The 14575-nt window shown below is 46.1% G+C and overlaps 2 protein-coding genes across 2 annotated transcripts in view; one reads left to right on the top strand and one right to left on the bottom strand.

Annotated features, from left to right (window-relative positions):
* The window catches only part of LOC102838891 (sodium-dependent multivitamin transporter-like), a 6369-nt gene extending 3328 nt beyond the window's left edge, over positions 1–3041 (top strand). The window contains exons 5-11 of the mRNA XM_006835291.1: positions 271–415; positions 792–859; positions 1528–1614; positions 1773–1954; positions 2142–2245; positions 2482–2597; positions 2901–3041. Of these exons, the coding sequence (XP_006835354.1) occupies positions 271–415; positions 792–859; positions 1528–1614; positions 1773–1954; positions 2142–2245; positions 2482–2597; positions 2901–3041 (843 nt within the window). The remainder of the gene's footprint in view (positions 1–270; positions 416–791; positions 860–1527; positions 1615–1772; positions 1955–2141; positions 2246–2481; positions 2598–2900) is intronic.
* A 4752-nt stretch (positions 3042–7793) lies between these two features.
* TCF23 (transcription factor 23) lies at positions 7794–11058 on the bottom strand. Its single transcript, XM_006835202.1, has 3 exons — positions 10837–11058; positions 10368–10610; positions 7794–8042 (listed from the first exon to the last, which is right to left on the bottom strand). The coding sequence occupies exons 1-3, from the start codon at positions 11056–11058 to the stop codon at positions 7863–7865; spliced, it is 645 nt and encodes a 214-aa protein (XP_006835265.1). The 3' UTR covers positions 7794–7862.
* Positions 11059–14575: the final 3517 nt, after the last annotated feature.

The following is a 14575-nucleotide window of genomic DNA, read 5'->3' on the forward strand; positions in this document are numbered from 1 at the left end:
CCCTGAATATCTCATTGTGCCCATTCCCTTTTTGGTTAGCCAGAACTGATAGACTTAATTAAATTCTGAACCCAGAATTATGTACTTAAATTCTATCGCCACAGGCAGAGAAGGACAAGTGGATTTGCCCTTCAGGCCTCCCCTGAGATAGCCTGAGGATGGCTTTTGTTGCTGCATATGTCAGATCCATCACCCTCACCTGCAGGGTGCTAATCCCTCAAAAGAAGGGACTAGTTCCTTTCTAGCCTTCCTTTCTCAGCTGCCTGTCAGGGCAGCTTGTCATTGTGCATCTTCTTTTCCAGCACCATATCTTCAGCTTTTAATTCCTTGGCAACTGTTACAATGGAAGATCTGATTCGACCCTGGTTCCCTGGGTTCTCTGAAGTCCAAGCTACCAGGCTTTCCAAAATCATCGGTAAGCTTATGCTTCCTCATTTCCTCTGTCTTGTTCTTCCTAAGATACTTTGGTTACCATAACTACTGACTTGAGTCTGCTTTAAAGCCCCTGCTTTATACTGAGCTCAGCACTTGACTGATGAAGCACACAGTCTTCACCCCATGGTCATTTACATCTCAGAGCATTTACTAAAGTCATCTGAGGTGACTTAGTGAGGACAGCGTGGGCGTGGCCTGGGTCTGGGCTATGAGGTGATATGTCTGCCCTCTGCTTCCAGGGGCACTGCAGTGGTGGTTGATGGGAGGAGTGTTGCTCTACATTCCCCCTTGCCCTCCTCCACTCCTTTTCTATTGTATAAATTCACATCTGCTTATGTCTTTTCTTTTCCCCTCAGCATTTGGTTATGGACTGCTTTGTCTGGGGATGGCCTATGTTTCCTCCCAGATGGGATCTGTGCTTCAGGTAATGACTCTGGAGTGAAGGAGACGTTTAGAGGAAAGAAGTGCACTAAAATAGTCCATTGGTGGTGGTGGAGTCGGTTCTGACTCATAGCGACCCTGCATAGGGTTTCTGAGGCTGCAAATCTTTATGGGAGTAGGAAGCCTCATCTTTGTCCCACAGAGCAGCTGGTAGTTTCAAACTGCTGACGTTGAGGTTCGCAGCCCAACTCGTAAGCACTACGATTGAGGAAGACACTGTTTTAAGGGGAACTACATGGGGAACAGGTGTCAGAAATTCTCCTTTAATGGACCACCTTTAGCTGTAGAGCAGCTGCTTAAGTAGCCAAAAGCCCCTGTGTCATTCCTGACATTGTCAGTTTAAAGATCTAAGATGAGAACCATGCCAGTAACTCTTGCTACCCTGTGGAATGGACTCCTGGTGAGGCGGTGTAGGATAAACCTCAAGAATAGTGGTTCAAACCTACCAGCTGCTCCTTAGAAACCCAATACAGGGTCTCTATGAGTTGGAATAGACTCCACAGGCACTTAACAATAACCCTCTGGAATCCTCAGTTCCAGTTGCTCCAGGTGGAAGAACAAAGAGCTGACCAGCAGGGCTCTGTTGCAGTGGCAGGTGGCTGTGTTCTCTGTCATGGGCTGGGGGTCTCTGAACCTGTATGTTCTCCACAGGCAGCAATCAGCATCTTTGGCATGGTTGGTGGGCCGCTGCTTGGACTCTTCTGCCTTGGGATGTTCTTTCCTTGTGCCAACCCCGCTGTGAGTGGCCCATCTCGCTAAATGGTCTTATGGAGGGAGATGGGCTAGGGGAATGGCTTGGCAGAGCTCTTACCCTGAGTGCCAGGACCTGGTGTGAAGGTTCGATGGTGGGGAGGTGGGAACAGCTGAGGTTTGCAGTGTGTCCTGTCTCTGTGCAGGGAGCCATAGTGGGCCTGTTGTCTGGACTCATCATGGCCTTCTGGATTGGCATTGGGAGCCTAGTGACCAACATAAGCTCTGGTGTGGCATCCTCTCCCCCTAACGTGTCCAGCTTCTCCCTGCCCAGCAATATGACTGCGGTTACCATGACCACACTGATGCCCTTGACCACCCTCTCCACGTAAGTAGGCTCACTTTCATAGGAAGAATGTCATTTCTGAGGGATTGTCCAGGGGTCTGGTCATGGCCTGGGCCACCAGAGGCCTCAGAAAGTGTTGGATGTTGGGTCCCTGTCGATGGGTGGAGCTGGGTGCCTGAGGAATGCCAGTCCTGAACTGCTAATTGTCATCACCCTTGTGTTTCCCCAGGCCCACAGGGCTGCAGCGGTTCTATTCCCTGTCCTACTTGTGGTACAGCGCCCACAACTCCACCACAGTCATCGTGGTGGGCCTGGCTGTCAGTCTGCTCACTGGTGAGGAGTGTGGCATGGGGACAGAAGATACAACAAGGGGCTGAGGGAGTGCTCGGGGAACCTGGTGTCTGGGGGAGATGTTGCCTTTGTAGCTCTTGCGTATCTCTAACAGTGAAGATGGTTGGCTGAGATCCAGGAGGTGGTCTAGGGGCGTGAAAACTGTGCATCCTGGAGGACAGGGGCCTTGCTGGGTATGAACAGTCCAGTAGGAGACTGTGAAGCACCTTTGCTTTTAGGGGGCATGCGGGGCCGCACGCTGAACCCTCAGACCATTTACCCCATGGTGCCAAAGCTCCTTGCTCTCCTGCCTTCATGCTGCCAGAACCGACTGCCCTGCAGAAGCTATAGCCAGGTAGTGCCTCTCCCATTCCTACTCCCTAGCACCCCTCCCTCCACTTCTCTAAGCATGTACAATGCTGCTGTCCCGACAGTGCTGATGGCTCCCTCCATCCCAGTCTTGCTCTCCCTGGCCTTGTGTTTGCTCCTCCCTTTCTCTCCGTGCCCCTGCTCACCCACCTCCCTTTGGCTTTGCTGATTTCTCATCTAGTAGGGATCCCTGCAGACTTCCCTCCTTTTCTGCATTAGTTTCTTCCCCACCCCTTTGCTTTATGTACTCACCCCTCCCCACCCACTGCTCTTTCTATGTGTTCCCCAGGACCTCCCCATGGACACCGCTGTGTTTCCAGAGAACATGGATGATGGTATACTGTGGGACAGCAGAGACAAGCAGGTCCAGGAAGGCTCAGTCCACCAGGGCAATAGCCCCACCTTCGTCCTCCAAGAGACCTCACTGTGATCTGGACTCAGGACCCTTGCCTCCTCCACACTCCACCAAGCACTACACATCTCCTGAAGACCAGGACCATTTCAGCATGTCTGTTTTGGGTAGGGGTGCTAGAGCTGTCATTGTGCAGTGTGTGGGATGGGAGTTCCTGACCATCACCAACCTGCTTTAGAGCAGCAATCCTCAGAATTCTTTCTATTCTTTAAACACTAGCAACTCAAGGAACTTTTGCTTATGTGGTAATATGTATACTGATATTACCATATTAGAAATTAAACTAGAAAATTCAGTAAGATTTATTTTAGAATAACATCAATTAACTCACTATATGAACATATATTTTAAAGAAAAGAGTGGCATCATTTCACATTTTTGCTAGTATCTTTAATGTTGTTGTTGTTATGTGCCGTATGTCTTAATAAATAGCTGGATTCACCTATCTGTTTCTACTTTCCATCTGTTGAGAGATCACATATCATGTGACTACTGAAAAATTCTACTACACTCTTGAGATAATCGGTGTGAAAAGGGCAAATGGGTATTATGAAAATAGTTTAGGTCACTTAAACCCCTTATAAGGGTCTCAGAGATTTCTAGAGTTCCCAGAGTTTGGATACATTCTGATCTAGAGCAAGCATCTGTAAATAGTAGATAGTCTTGGCTTTGCAGTCTCAATAGCAGGACAAGAATCCTAGACTATCCATAAAGTAAGTGTGGCTGTGCTCCAATTAAAAAATGTGCTTATAAAAACAGAAAAGAGACCACATTTGGCCTACCATCCTTAGTTTCCAAACTTTGATCTAAACCATGAAACTTGTAGGGATCTTGGGTTTGGGATTGTATGGCGATAATGCCATTTGACTGACCAGATGAAGAGAAATTTTTTTCAGAGTAGTTCTTCTATTATGAACTGTTTTGGTCTCCAGTTTGCCAAGATCTACAGCCTCTACCATATCTAAGGGCAGTGGTGGTTTTGTGGTAGAATTCTGCCTTCCATGTGGAAGATATGGGTCAATTCCTAGCCAGTGCACCAAATTGCAACTTGTGTGTTGCTATGATGCTACACACATGTCAGTGGAGCTTTCAGATTAAGATGTAGGAAGAAAGACAAGGTATACTTTTGAAAAGTAGCCAATGAAAAACATAGATCACAGTTGTCAAATCCTGCTATGCATGGGGTTGCTATGAGTTGGAAGCTAACAACTGCTATGGTTGTTGTCCAGTCTGCTTCTCTCCTACAATGCTGCTGATCATCAGAAAGGACACACACACTTATACTCATGAAGGTAGTAGCTCTAAATACCAACAGAGAGGGAAGGCGTCTTCACATCAAGTACCAATCCTATTCCCTCTGTATACAGGGTAGATGTTAAGTGCCATTGAGTTGATTGCGACCCTGTATAGGGTTTCCAAGGAGCAGCTGGTGAGCTTGAACCATCGACCTTGCAGTTCAAACGACTTTGCAGTCTGGTGCATTAACCCACAGCGCCACACCAGGACTCCACAGTGTAAATAGGCACAGGCAACTTAGACATGGACTACCTAAAATGAGAGGATGATAAAGGCGCAGAATGGTTTATAAGTTTTCAAGAGGGAGTTAGTTTAAGAGTGTGTGGGGATGAAATAGAATCCCCACTGCATAGTTTTCATTTTGTCTAGATGGGTCTGGGCATAAGATTCTTATGATTCAATAGTAATTGTTATCATGACTAATTGCAACTGTCACAACTATAAAGGTAGAAGTTTTGTGACAAAAATGGTAGAGTAGAGCACAAGCAGAATGAGGGACCCTATTCAGAGAAGTAGCAACACCAGAGATGGAGGCAGAGATGGGGACATGGAGCGAGGAAGCAGCTGAGGACTCTAGACTTATGGAAAGAGAGGGACTGGGTGCTGGTGGCCAGGAGAGGCAGGCTTGCAGAATGTGCCGTTTGGTTGTTTAAATTATTATATATTCCTGAGTGTTTTTGTGTCTATCTCTCCACCCCAACCCCTACAACAACAAAACAGAGGGAATGGAAGCAAATACTGTTGAATGATGATGCACGGAGGAGACTGTAATCATTGCAATGAAACAATGGTGTAAAGCCAATGTTCTACCATGTAAATTATCACTCAGTTAACAATTGGAAAAAAAAAAAAAAAGAAGAAAGGACATACACATCCAACTGTGTGGGACACTGTCCCTTCTCCCTCTAATCTTGAGTCTTGAGTAAGTGAGGATGGGCCAGAGAATGTGAGAACCATGGGAACCAGGCCGCCCACCATGGAAAAGCAACCACCTGATGTTATGTTATCTGTGCTCCCGTATCCTTTGGAGGCTTCTTTCCTACATATCCTGGTTCCTAGGGAATAAAAGTTGTCATTTGGACCATCGCTGCTGTTCCTGCTGACTCTGACTGCTGTTGTTCACTACATTCCCCACATTGGAATAAAAAGTCCCTGGCTTCCAGTGAACAGTTGTTTTCCTTTGTATGTTGTGGAGATAAAGAGGGTTAGTCCTGGTCCTGGTTTTGTTTTGTACCTCTGGACTCCACAGGACTCTTCTTGGCTCCAAGGAAACTAATACTGTCTCAAAGGAAACTGAAGCTGCCTTAAAAACTTGTATGATGGATACCTGCCTTTCCTGGTCCCTTACCAGCTTTATCTTGATTTTGTACTGCTTGTCTTCTCAACCAAGGTAATGTGGTCACCCCCAAAGTCTCTAATATAACTCTGCAAAGGCTTGAGTCTAAGCAGGACAGGGCAAACTGTAAACCAAAGTTTATTTAGCTGTCAGGAGGAGTACCATATGATAAGGTAACCCCGGGACACATACACACCCAGGGAACAGTTTTCCGTTCATCTCCAGAAAAAGACTAGGAGGCACAAACATGGGGAAATTCTTCTGCTCCTTTTTCCTCCTCTTACTCTTGAACCCAAGCAGGGAGACTATCAAGCTTTAAAAATAGAACAGTTGAGCTGGACTTTTATGGTCTTGTGAGAACACTGTGCTCATGCCCTCCCACACCTGGCCTCTGCCCCTGCCTTCCCCCACCCAGCTTCCCAGAAGCCGCTCTGGACCAGCTTTCCAGGGTCCCTCAGCAGATACTCAGCCCCAGACAGATTTATGGGCTTAGCCTTGGTGGAGGCCTTCTCATGGCTCCCAGCCACAATCTAGCTGCCCTCCCACATCCCAAGCAGCACAGGCTTGGGACATTCTGTTTCTCCATTTCTATCTCCACCCCAGCTGGTTGAGTCACCTCTCCCCTCACCCAGCCCCATTTCTCCTGCTGCTCTGACCAGCCCAGAACTCAGACCCCCAAGCCACTAGCAGCCTCCCCAGAACCTCTTCCATCCTCAGGACACACCTGATGGAAGCTTCTGTCTGAAGATGTCCCTATTGGGAACTCACTGAGGTGCTGAAGTTGAACAAAAAGGTGGTTCCTTCCCAGGCTGGTGATGTAAGTGATTTCAGCTGCTAACTGAAAGTTTGGTGGTTAAAGTCCACCCAGAACTAGGACCTGGTGATCTAGTTCTGAAAAATCAGCCATTGAAAACCCTAGGGCACACAGTCCTACTCTGACACACTGGGGGCCACCATGAATTAGAGTCAACCAGATCGCAACTGCCAATGTCTTTCTTGAGTCTGGAGTTCAGATACCAGGTGTGAAGCTGCACCTGGCCTGGAGAGTACTTTTAAGTCTGTGTAGGCTCAAATGATTCTGCCTCAAATGATTTCTTTAAGCCAGAGAGAGTTCCAGGAAAGTTCTATCCAATCGCAGGCAAACTGAGGGAAGACAGAGGGAGGGCCTAGGGAGACAATGCCTGTGGGGTGCAGCTGGCCTTAGGAAGTTAGTATGCAGATAGATTCTAGAACTATGTCCGTAGCCAATGAGGCCTTAAGCAAAAATCATACCAGGAACCTACTGAAACCAGGCCTATCTTGTTTATCCTTGTAGTTAGATTTCTAATACAATAGGAAGAGAAGAGTGTTATTATTATTCCCTGGAAAAGATACAAATTCTCATTCAAGGTTCTTTGAGGGTGTAGTTGAAGCTCTCAATAGCCTTCATCTGCAAGGCCTTAAGTTACTGCATGGTGCAGTTAAGGTAGGGCTGTCTTTGGGATCAGGTCTTTTTAAACTAGTCAGCTGGGACTATCTAAAAATTTCTCAGGAAACTAGAATGTACACAATGTAAGCTTCATGACTTATTTCAAGAAAAGCATTGGAAGGGTTCAGGGCTGAGGGCAGAGAAAATGTCATGATGAGGGGCAGCTGAAGAGACCTAGATACCTAGCTGCCTCTTTGACCTTAAGTAGTTCTAATGCTCTTAATGAGTGTATATTCATTCCCTCATGCAGTTTCCTGTGTGATCCCACACCAGCGCTGTTCAGATTTCCAGCTGCCAAGAACCTATTGCTATAGCTGCCTACTTTCCTGTCCATTCCTTGAGCTGCTGTCATCTTACACCCCTACCTCTGCATCTGTGCTGTAGCTTCTGTCTTCCTGCATTCTCCAGAGGGTTTGTGGGAAGTTCAGTGAAGACAAGCAGGTGGTACCTAACTTAACCTGGAAACCAATTAAGCCTCTCCCACTCCCTTTTAGCCACCATAGAAGAGTACTATGGTCTGTGTGCCCACCCCAATGCTTCTCTGAGCCCTCTCAATCACAGATGAGCTCCACCCTGCTCCCAGCACACACCGTCTCTCTGGGCTGTGTGCTGGAACTTGGGAGTTGAGCCTGGATCCGATTTGATGGCTAAGAGTTAGAGCAAAAACAGGTAGGGTCTGGTAGAAAATCCAGGTTCCTGAGTTGGAGTTGGAGTCTGGGAGAGAAAGGTAAGTGTATGGTCATTTGCCACCAAGAGCTGGAGAGAGTGGACTGATGGTAAGCAGAACATCTGTCTCCCCAGAGACTTGGGGCTCAACCTCTGCATCCCTTTTTCTTTGGCCCGAGGTGGTAACTGTGGTGGAGTCAAGGTCTGAGTACCCCAGGCCTCCAGCATAGAGACGAGAGCGCATCGGCCATTTCTGTAAGACATGAGGATGGGAAATAAATACGGTTGCAGCCACTTGTCACTCAGAACCTTGACACCAAAACTCAGCCTTCCCTAGCATCTCTTCCTGTCCTCCATTGCCACGGTTCTGTAACATCACTACCATATGCATTCTCCTGACCATTCTGAGCCTGGCTTCAAGCCAAGTGCAGGAGGAGCCATCTAAGGAGATGAGGCTAGCGGGAGTGTGAGGGAGGTGGCAGGAGCTCAGGGGGTCTGGGCAGAATGGCAAACAGCCAGGGGCTGGGCAATGAGGAGAACAGTAGAACCCAGAAAGGAGAGGCTCCCCTGATACTAGGTGGCCCTGACTAAAAACCCCACGGACTTCTGGTCCCAGATCTGTCCCAGAGCTGCCCACTCCTGAGCTGGGTCTTGCAAGGATTGCCTGTCCTTCTAATAGTCCCAGAAGTGCCAGGTTGACTGCCCTGAGGTTACCTTCCTCTCTGGCAATGCTGCACGGGGAAGCTGAGGGGGCCCTGCTGTAGGCTAACTACTCTACCCACTAGTCTGCCAGAGTCCTAGTCCTAACCTGGCCTCTCATTTGCCCATTCTTGGTCACCTACTACATGGCCTACTACTAAGGTTGAACAACTACCACATGGCCCTTACTTGGGTTACTATTTTCTAGCTAAGAAAATGACTGCCTAGTTCAGGGCCATTGCATTGGCATTTTAGAGTAGCCCTCATTTAGTTTCAAATTCTTGCATTTTAACTATATTTGCATGAAAGAAAAGAAGAAAAAAAAAACTTCAAGTTTCAAGACATTTCAGAACTACAATATATAGGAGAGGAGAATGATAAAAAATATCCTTTAGATTAAATTAAATCCATTATGATATTATCATCAGAGGGAAAACAGCTATTCTCACGTGCATCCTCACTCGGCCATCTCCCAATCTGCTTAGTGACTGTGAGGGTGGAGTTTGAAGACAGACACCACTGGGTTCAAACAACACTCAGTCAATCTCCCCAACTGTTCTCCAGGTTAAAATTCAGCTTTTGTGAGGCTTTTAGAAGAGAAAAATGAACTAAAGCACTTAGCACAGCTCCTGACCTAGCTTTACCAAACCAAACCAAATTTGCTGCCATCCAGTCAATTCCCATTCATAATGACCCAGTAGAGGGTTTCTGAGGCTGCAAACCTTTACTAGAGGGGAAAGCCTGCCTCATCTTTCTCCTGCAGGGCAGCTGGTAGGTTTGAGCTTGTACATTTGGGCTACTGACCCTGCAGTTCGCATTCCAGTGCTTATCCTACAATGTCTCACCAGGGCTCCTGACCTATCTTTGTGTTGTTGTTGCTGTTTGTTGTTGTTGTTGTTATGTACCATGGAGTTGGCTTGGACTCATAGCGACCCTGCATAAGGTTTCCGAGGCTTTAAATCTTTACGGGAGCAGACAGCCTCATCTTTCTCCTGCGGGACAGCTGGTAGTTTTAAACAGCTGACCATGAGATTAACAGCCTGATTCGTAACCACTATGCTACCAGAGCTTAGAGCTGTCAAGTCAGTTTCCAAGCAGCAGCTGGTGGGGTTGAACTGCCGACCTTCTGATTCCCAGTCCAGTGTTGATCCTACAGCACCACACCAGGGGTCTGACCTAATTAATAGTAGTAGTTATCATGACAATGATTGTTATTAATTATACCTTTCTCCCATGAGCTCATTTCACACTTTGGAAGAAAAGTGGGGCTCATGTAAATATATTCCCTTTCACATATAATAAACCTAAGGTTCAGAACCATTAGACCTCATTCTGTAGGAATAGGCTCTGGGTGCCTGTAAGGCTACAAAGAGTGAGGATTGAGCATGTGCCCCTCACTAATTCCCCGCCCCCACCAATGCTGCCCCTTAAGCTTGGTTGTTTCTAGGATGATGCTTTCTTAGACTGTTCTCCCGGAGAGCAGAACTCTCCTGTGGCAGGGGTCCAGAGAACACCACAGCACAGTGCCATGGATGATGATGCCCATTTCCCTGCCTAGGCCCCACCCCTGGAACCTGCTCTCTTTTTTGCCTCCCACACTAAGAGCTTCAGAGTCCTGGGCCTTCCATGAATTCCCCTCCTCTTGAAGGGACCACATCCCAGAAAGCCATTTCCAGCCACCCCAGCCCCACCCGTTGAGAAACAGAGGGCTAGCTCAGCCCCAGCATCCTGCCTGACTCCTTTCTTTCCAAGAGCCAGGGAGCAGCTGGCCCCAAAGCTCTTCCGAGGGCAGGGACCCAAGTCCAGTGTCCTTCCACCCCAAAGTTCCATCCCAAGGCATTAAGATCCTATCATTTCAAGTCCTCAGGCTATGGCCTACCTTGAGAGGGTGCAAGTATCGGAGTCCACGCAGAAAGGGTGACCAGGCAGGACCAGGCAACTCATGGCCGAGAGTGCGGGTGAGGTGGGCTATGTAGCTGGTGGCCAGCACCAGCACATCCAATTTGGAGAGCTTGGTGTCGGGTGGCACGGCAGGCAGAGCTGCCTGCAGAGCCAGGAAGGCCTGGCGCAGGGTCTTCACCCGGCTCCGCTCCCGTGCAGCATTCTCAGGGCTGGCCTCACTCTGCACAGAGGACCCCAGTTAAGTAGGTCTGACCCAGATCACCATCTGCACCTGATTTCTAAGAGCTTTTGGGAGTGAGGGTCATGCAAGAGGAGTAGAACACCCAGCAGCAGAGAGCAACGGCCTTCAGCCCCTTTTTGAGGGATTTTCAGCTCTTCTCCATTCTCCAATGGTGACATCTCATCCCTCCTTCCCAAATGCCCTTCCAAAGTCCATATTTCCTCACCTTGCCACAAGCCAGACTCCTAGCCTTGGATCTCCGAGGGCTAAGGGCAGCTCTGCTCCACTTCTGGTTGCTCCAGCTTGTCTCTTCCCACAGATCCTGCCTTGTTCTACTCAAGCAGTTCTTCTTCTTGCCAATGCCTGGTAGCCCCCGAGATTTGGCCTTAACATGAGTGCATCCCACTCCTGGCATTGCTGGTGTCCCTCTGGGTCCCCTCTGTGACATGCCACCCCCTGGGGTGTAGTGCGGCAGACACAGAACAGGGACCCAGTGCCTGAGGGAACCCTTGGGCTCAAAGTTAGCTGGGGCAGGCTGGTCATCCAGCCAGCAATGTCTACATCAGAGGAAGTGAGCGCCAACTCAGCCCTTCTCTGCTCCTTGCTCTGGGAAAACCGCCTACCAGGCACAACCCCCACAAAAAGCTCCTGCCAGTAACAAGGCTGCGGAGTGGGGGTGCTGTATGCTGGGAGTGGCCAAGTCCTGGGAGGAGGCCCATGCTGAAGAAGGCCGAAGGGTGGTAGGAAGGGAGCTTCCTTTCCAGAGCCATGCCTGACTCTCACAGCGGTCCTGTGAGGGACCTGGACTTCAGCTTTGTGGCTCAAGTCCATGGAAAGGGCAAAGTTCCTGAACCTCCTTCCTCTGTGCCCAGAAGCCTTTCTATACACATCCCTTAATGGCCTTCTCTCCCTTTTGCCAACATGGCCTTCTAGCCAGACTGCTATTCCCTACCTTACATCCCAGTGTGTTACTTTTCCCTTTTCATCAGCCCAGAATCCCTTACTCCAGCTCTGCCCTGTGAATGCTGCCCATCCTTTGGTTATACCATCTACTTGTAAGGAGTTCTTCACACCCCACAGAGCCACAGCCCATGTCCCTCTGTTTACTTGCTTCTTCTCCCTGGCTTGCTTCCTAATAGTTCACATTCACAGATCAGATGTGCCAGGCACTGTGCTAATGTATTATCTTATTTGTTGTTGTCTGCATGTATTATCTGCTATCCAGAATAACCTTGTTTTTATTATTTTTTTAAGTCTCTTACATGTTCATTTTAGAGATAGAGAAACTGAGGTACTTGGAGATGATATAATTTGCTCAATGTTACAATGTCAAACATCTGCTAAGTGGTGGAGTGGGATGGACACCAGGCAACTTATTTATCAAGGTTGACGTCCTTATTTCTGGACCCTTATTTTTCCATGTAGATTTTAGAGGTTTACTGAATTCCTAAAAAAAAAAAAAAAACAACCCTCAACTGATGTTTTTAGTGGAATTGCATTGCATCAGTGAATTAATTTGGGGAGAATTGCCATCTTTATACTTTTAAGTTAACTCTTAAAATTCCATTGTACATATCTCTTATGGATATCAGATTTGGACATTTACCAATCACCCTGGATCTTAATTGTGTGAGATAATAGACATATGTTGTTTAATCTGGTAAGCAGCAATAGTTGTTGTTGTTAGGTGCACAACAAATGAAACACTGCCAGGTCCTGCCCCAGCCTCACAATTGTTGCTAAGTTTGAGTCCACCAAGTCAATCCATCTTACTGAGGTCTCCCTCTTTTATTCTCACCCACTATTTTACCATGCATGATGTGCTTTCCCTGGGTCTGGTCCCTCCTGATAATAGGTCCAAAGCGTGGGAAAAGAAGCTTACCTTCTTGACTTGTAAGGAGCAAAAAATTTGGCTGTACTTGTTCCAACAGATTTGTTTCTTCTTCTAGCAGCTCATGATGCTTTTAATATTCTTCTTCAATACCATAATTCAAATTAATAGATTCTTCTATGTTCTTCCTTATTCACTGTTCAAGTTTCACATGCATGTGAGGCAATTGAAAATACCATGACTTGGGTCAGGTGCATCTTAGTCCTCAAACTGACATCTTTGCTGTTGAACACTTGAAAATGGCTTTTTGTAACACATTTACGTAATGTAATAGTAGTCTGATTTCTTGACTGCTGCTTCCACGAGTATTGATTGTGGATCTACGCAAAATATGAAGTCTTTGACCACTTAAATCTGTTTTCCATTTACCATAATGTTATTTATTGATCCAGTTGTGAGAATTTTTGTTTTCCTTACACTAAGTTACAATCCATACTGAAGGCTGTAACCTTTGATCTTCATCAATAAGAATTTTAAGTCCTCTTCATTTCCAGAAAGCAAGATTGAATCATCTGCATATCGCAAGTTGTTACTGAGTCTTCTCCCAATTCTGATACATATTCTTCTTCATATAATACAACTTCTCAGATTATTTGCTCAGCACACAGATTGAATGGTGGTGGTTATGTGCTCTGGAGTCAGTTCCAACTCATAGAGACCCTGTAGAGGGTTTCCAAGGCTGTAAATCTTTACAAGAGCAGAAAGCCTCATCTTTCTCCCTTGGAAAGGCTGATAGTTTTGAACCGTTGACCTTGAGATTAGCAGCCAGACTCATAACCACTATGGTACCAGAGCTCCTTACAGATTGAATAAATATGGTGAAAGGACACAATCCTGACACACACTTTTCCTGATTTGAAATCATTCAGTATCCCCTTGCTCTGTTTGAACAACTGTCTCTTGGTCTATGTATAGGTTCTTCATGAGCACAATTAAGTGTTCTGGAATACCAATTCTTTACAGTGTTATCCATAGCTTGTTATAATTCATACAGTCAAAAGAGCCTTTGCAGTCAAGAAAACATATTTCTGATATTCTCTGCTTTCGTCTTCAAACCATCTGATGTCAACTATGATATCCCTTGTTGCACACCCTCTTCTGAATCCAACTTGAATATCTGGCAGTTTCCTATCTATGTATTGTTGCAACCATTTATTAATTATCTTCAGCAAAGTTTTACTTACATGTATATTAATGATATTGTTCAATGATTTTCACAGTTTGTTGGGTCATTTCTCTTTGGAATGGGCACAAATATAGATTCCTTACAATCACTTGCCAAGGCAGCTGTCTTCCAAATTTCTTGGCATATATAAGTAAGCACCTTCAGTACTGCATCAGTTTGTTGGAAGATTTTAATTTGTATTCCATCAATTCCTGGACTCATGTTTTTCACCAATGCCTCCAGTGTAGCTTGAACTTCTTTCTTCAATACCATTGGTTCTTAATCACATGCTACTTCTTGAAATGGTTGCATATTGGCCATTTATTTTTGGTACTCTTCTTTTGATGCTTTCTGCATCATTTAATATTTTGTTCATGGAACCCTTCAGTATTGCTACCGGAGACTTGTTACTTCAGCTCTTTCAGCTTGAGAAATAAGTTTCTGAGTACGTTCTTCCCTTCTGATTTTCTTAACTCCAGGTCTTTACACATTTCATTATAATATTTGACTTAGTCTTCTTATGCTGCCCTTTAAATTTTCCTGTTCAGCTCTTTAGCCTCCTCATTTTTTTCCATTTAGTTTAGCATCTTTATGCTCAAGAGCAAGTTTCAGCGTTTCTTCTGACATACATTTTGATCTTTTCTTTCTTTACTGTCTTTTTTTCTTTAAGGTTTTTATTGTGGATTGAGTGAAAGTTTACAGGGCATATCATCAGTTGTACATTCAGCAAATCATATACTTTGTTTCATTGCAATAATTATACTCCCCTCCATGTACCATCAGTTAACAGTATTTCTCTCTATCCACTTTAAAGGCTTTTTAAAAAACAACAACAACAACAAAAACCTCACTCAGGCATATATAATAATTTACATCTCCAAAGGGCACATTCTGCAAGTCTGCTCCTGG

The sequence above is a fragment of the Chrysochloris asiatica genome, unplaced genomic scaffold (genome assembly GCF_000296735.1).
Source record: "Chrysochloris asiatica unplaced genomic scaffold, ChrAsi1.0 scaffold00016, whole genome shotgun sequence".
NCBI lineage: Eukaryota > Metazoa > Chordata > Mammalia > Afrosoricida > Chrysochloridae > Chrysochloris > Chrysochloris asiatica.

Coding starts and splice junctions, on each gene's coding strand:
- TCF23 (XM_006835202.1), bottom strand. CDS start 11,058: ATGTCACAGAGGGGACCCAGAGGGACACCAGCAATGCCAGGAGTGGGA. Junction 10,611..10,836: donor GGAGTCTGGCTTGTGGCAAG/GTGAGGAAATAT, acceptor TCCTCTGTGCAG/AGTGAGGCCAGCCCTGAGAA. Junction 8,043..10,367: donor GATACTTGCACCCTCTCAAG/GTAGGCCATAGC, acceptor CATGTCTTACAG/AAATGGCCGATGCGCTCTCG.